This window comes from Buceros rhinoceros, unplaced genomic scaffold, assembly GCF_000710305.1.
Source record: "Buceros rhinoceros silvestris isolate BGI_N320 unplaced genomic scaffold, ASM71030v1 scaffold9083, whole genome shotgun sequence".
In the NCBI taxonomy this organism is placed as follows: domain Eukaryota; kingdom Metazoa; phylum Chordata; class Aves; order Bucerotiformes; family Bucerotidae; genus Buceros; species Buceros rhinoceros.
Window position 1 is genome coordinate 12076 of NW_010405346.1, and position 4328 is coordinate 16403.

Genomic DNA, 4328 nt, shown 5'->3' on the forward strand with positions numbered 1-4328 from the left:
CCCCCCCTGTGGCAGGGATCGCTAGGGGATTGTCTCACAGGCTGTCTATCCCCTCCACTCCTCAGTGAAATATTACCACCTGGCAGACAGTGGTGTGGTTGTTAGTGGTATTTACTCCTCCATGTTTGCTCCCTGCACACAGATCGGTTACATCACACAGCTCATAACAGCTCCCGCAGCGCAGCTGCTTCCGGGGATTTGGGGTACAGCTCAGCTGCAGCCCAGCAAGGCTTTGCAGCCTGTTTCCCATGCACTGAGCCCAGCGATTGCAAAACCACGTGCGAAGGGGACATGCGGGTCCTGGCGTGGGCAGGGAGCAGCTGTGCTTTCCTCCAGCCACGGAAGAGCTAGGAAGCCCTGCTCTGGCTCACAGCTTCACTCTCTAGTGTCAGTGGGAAGGGGAAGCTTTGCCCTCCCCAGAGCTCCTCAGCTGCTGAATTGTCACCTCCTGGTGCCCATTCAGGGTGTGGGATGCAGCACCTGGAGCAGCCACACCTCACTTCAAAATTCATCCCCAAGCTGTAAATCCAGGCGGTGGAGTCATTGCTGTCCCCAAAGGGGAAACATCCCAGCTCCCTTCTGGGACACCTAGGGCATCTCCAAGTGAACATCTCAGTGAATCTGCAATTTCAAAACTGGTTTCAGTTTAAAATTGCTTTTAGGTTGGGGATTTGAGAAGCGGGGAGATCTTCCATGGAAATCAGAGAGGTTTGGCTTTCAAAAATATTTCTAAATTCCCCTTGAATTTAAAGAAAGGGACATATTTTGATGGACCAAAAAAAAACTTCCTATGGGAAGAGCGAGACTGGGCTTGTGCAAAAATACAGCTTGTCCAAAGGCAATAAAACTGGGGACAATAAAACTGCCAGAAGGCCGTTTGGGGATAGAGCTGTATTGAGAAAAGAACATGGTTCGTTATGAAGGGAGCAGAGCTGCTGCATGTCACTCTGGACAGACCTTCTGCATTCCCCAGCGATGGCTCTGCCTGTCCCAAGTCTTTGGCTGTGCCTATCCTACTTTAAAGAAGCCAGGTGTCATTTTCCCCTGTGTGTGGCTTCCCGTGGGCAACAATTGGGATGTGCTTTGCAGCATATGAGAGCAGCGCAACGTCCCAGGGCATGCAGGGTCATGCATGTTCCTGCTTTTCCCGAATTCTTGGAAACAGATTCACTGTTTGCGTGTCCTATAAGCCTGGAGCCAAAGGCTACCCTCAGCTTGCAGGAGAGACATGCCTCTTGGCTACATCTGTGGTAGCAAGTGAAGCTCTCCTAGGACTGCTGTCTGGCCCCAGGGAACTGTCTGCATCAGTAGCAGAAAATCCTCTCACTATAAAAGCAAAAGAAACCACATGCAAACCGCCTACTGGAAATGGGCCCTGGCCCGTGCTCACACCCAGCCTGAGCCTATGAGTTATTTGGGAGAGTAATAGTTGGATTGAGCCAAGACTGTGCCCGGGACAGTGCTGCCATTTTAGCAGTGCATATGGTCTGGCTGCAGAGCTGTGTCTAGACACTGCTGTGTCGAGAAGCACTTCTCCTCCTGTGTCACTTACATCATCGAAGCAGAAGATAGCTCTAGCACTGTCTTAGCATAGCCAAGATGTGTTGTCAATTCATTGCTCTTCCGTTTTAGCTGCTCGAGTCAGTCTGGCCAATGCGAATGCCGGCCCCACATGTTTGGACGTCAGTGCAACCAGGTGGAGCCTGGCTATTACTTCATTTCTCTCGATCATTACATCTACGAGGCGGAGGAAGCCAGCTTGGGTCCCGTGAGTAGCAGTTTTAGTGGGCTGGTGTGTCTGGACAGCTGTGGGAAAGTTGTTCCGCTGTTTGGGTCTTGGAAGCATCTGTTCTATACCCTGAGTGTTTTGCAATTAATATGTGGAAAATGCAAACCTGAAGTGTGTGAGAAAACTGTCGACCTGTAGCTCTTCAATGTTAGTGTCAATAAATAATGTAGTAATTTGGGGGGCGAGCTGCCTTTTTTCTTTTTAAACCTGTTCCTTTGACCGTGACTGTACAGTTAGTTTTCTGTCAGCATCCTTTTCTGTAACCCACTGTGAACACGCCCATGGCACCAACTTCTTCCCCTCTTACCTCAAGACTGGTGGGACACTGACACTGGCTCTCCTCTTTGGCGCCACTGAAACTGGAGGGAACAAAGCACGGCATTTAAGCACACTGCTGCATCTTTTAGGGTTTCTGTACATCGGTAACGTTCCTTTTATTAGTGACTAAACCATAGCTGATGGTGCAAAAAACTGTTTTTGTAAGTGAGGTTGCCTCCAGCTTGTTTTGCCCACCTTTATGGTACATCAGGTTTGCTGTCCTTTTCCATTCACCACCGCACAGCCTCACTTTTAGTTCATTAACAGCAGCTAGCTGATTGCATCAATTATTTTTGTCTCCAGCAGGGAGTCAGGGAAATGAGATAATGTTTCCTCTGAAGCCTTAGTCCATTTCAGACAAAATGCAGCCACTTTGCAGCATCAGCCAAGGCAGAGGAATTTTGCTCTTAGATAACTGCAGAGATGGGAGACAGTGCAGAGCAGAAGCTGGACAGCAGAGGAGGGCATGTGAGCTGGCACAGCGGTTTTTGTGCATTTGTGTCTGTCCGACTGGACAGGTGGTACCCAAGGCCTCACAGAGTCTTGGAGATGGAGGAGCCTGGCATGAAAGCCCGCCTTGCCAGTCAGAGCAAGGGGATGTGCTGCTGGTTTGCCTTCTGAAACCTTCAGAACAAACCCTTTAAAAAAACCCCCTAATATTAAAAAGCTTTCTCGTAAATCTGGTGGCAGAGTAAAACTGAATTCCCAGGTAGGGGCCCATCACAGGACAAAATGAAGTGGTGTTGAGTGCAGGGGGTTTCAGGCGGTGCCAAGCCCCCATGCTCTCGACAGCTTCACACCCTCACTCATGTCCTGCCTGCCATCCTTTCTTGTGCAAAGCCAAAGGGTAGTAACTTAGAGCCAGGCTCTCTTCAAAGAGTGCAAGAATACATGAAGGGACATCCTGAAATGACAGACATATAGAGACACATTTCCTTACGTTTTATCTCTTTCTACTGAAGCAGCTTCCTTAGGAATGCACAGGATGTTGTTCTGTGGAGAGAACTATTCATGGATGCAGATATATTTGAGAGGGGAAGTTTGGTGTTTCCATTTTCTGTTGCCTTTTTCCTCTTCTTTGTTTTATATAAAGAGTAGCAAATAAAAACCTGGCACCTCAGACTGAGAGGAGTGACCATGTACTGAATTGGCTATTCAATATCAATGATTAGGGTCTCTCTTCCTTAGTGACACCTTAGTCATGATGGCCCTGATCTGCTTTTCAGATGTTATCCTGAGCAGAGGTTTGGTTTGGAGCAGCCCTGAGTAGTCAGGAAGTAACTAGTACTCACCTTGGGCAGTTAATAGAGCAGTTATTTGCCACTGCAGTAAATCCTACTGCTACAAGTATGATGTGAAAGTCCTTATGGTTCACAAGATTTCATAGCTGGTGGATTTTAAATTCTTCACTATAAAAAAGAAATGGATGAAGAGTTGTGCAGTGTTGTTTTATTTTATCTTTCATGCTTTTTGTATATTGTTAAGTGGAAAGACAACAGTGTGCACGCATATAGGTTTAAAAAAGAATTCGTGTTTTCTGATGTGGTAACGTGGATGCTGTAATCCAGAAGGGATCAATCAGCAGAACTCATCACTTCATGCACTCCCATGGGGCTCACAAATTTAAGGTACGGGTACTAAGATCTCTGTTCGCTGTTTTTGTAGGGAGTAAACATAATAGAGCGCCAGTACACACCAGACCGCACACCATCGTGGACAGGCATAGGATTTGTAAGAGTCCCTGAGGGAGCGTACCTGGAGTTCTACATTGACAACATCCCCTACTCCATGGAGTATGATATTTTGATCCGCTATGAGCCGCAGGTAGGTCTGTGAGCACAGGCGTTGCTGCTTTCCAGTAGGCACTGGCTGTCCCTGTACATGACTGACAGGAGCCCAGCACTCAAAGACAAGGATGGACGCTCAGTTAAATATCTGAGATGTGTGAAAATCCAAGAAGATGCTGACTGTCAGAGGTACTGCGTGCTTTACAGTTCCTTTCATTATTGCATTGTTTCAGCACCTATTTAATGAGCAAATTTAAGTGACAAATCCTGTCAAGAGAGATCAGGATATAAATTTGGCATCAGCCAGATGGCCTTAAAGGATGGAAGTTTTGTTGTGCACCTTATGAGACAAGTTGCCCACCCTGGATGCCTGCAACTGAGGGTTTGCGAGCAGTCGGTTTGGACTGCGGTTAATTTGCAGGGTGAAGGGAAAG

General features: G+C 47.6%; 1 protein-coding gene across 1 annotated transcript in view; it reads left to right on the plus strand.

Moving 5' to 3' along the window:
* LAMB1 (laminin, beta 1) overlaps nucleotides 1-4328 on the plus strand; it is a 40662-nt gene that overhangs the window by 10588 nt on the left and 25746 nt on the right. Inside the window, exons 11-12 of the mRNA XM_010133685.1 lie at nucleotides 1633-1768; nucleotides 3773-3931. Of these exons, the coding sequence (XP_010131987.1) occupies nucleotides 1633-1768; nucleotides 3773-3931 (295 nt within the window). The remainder of the gene's footprint in view (nucleotides 1-1632; nucleotides 1769-3772; nucleotides 3932-4328) is intronic.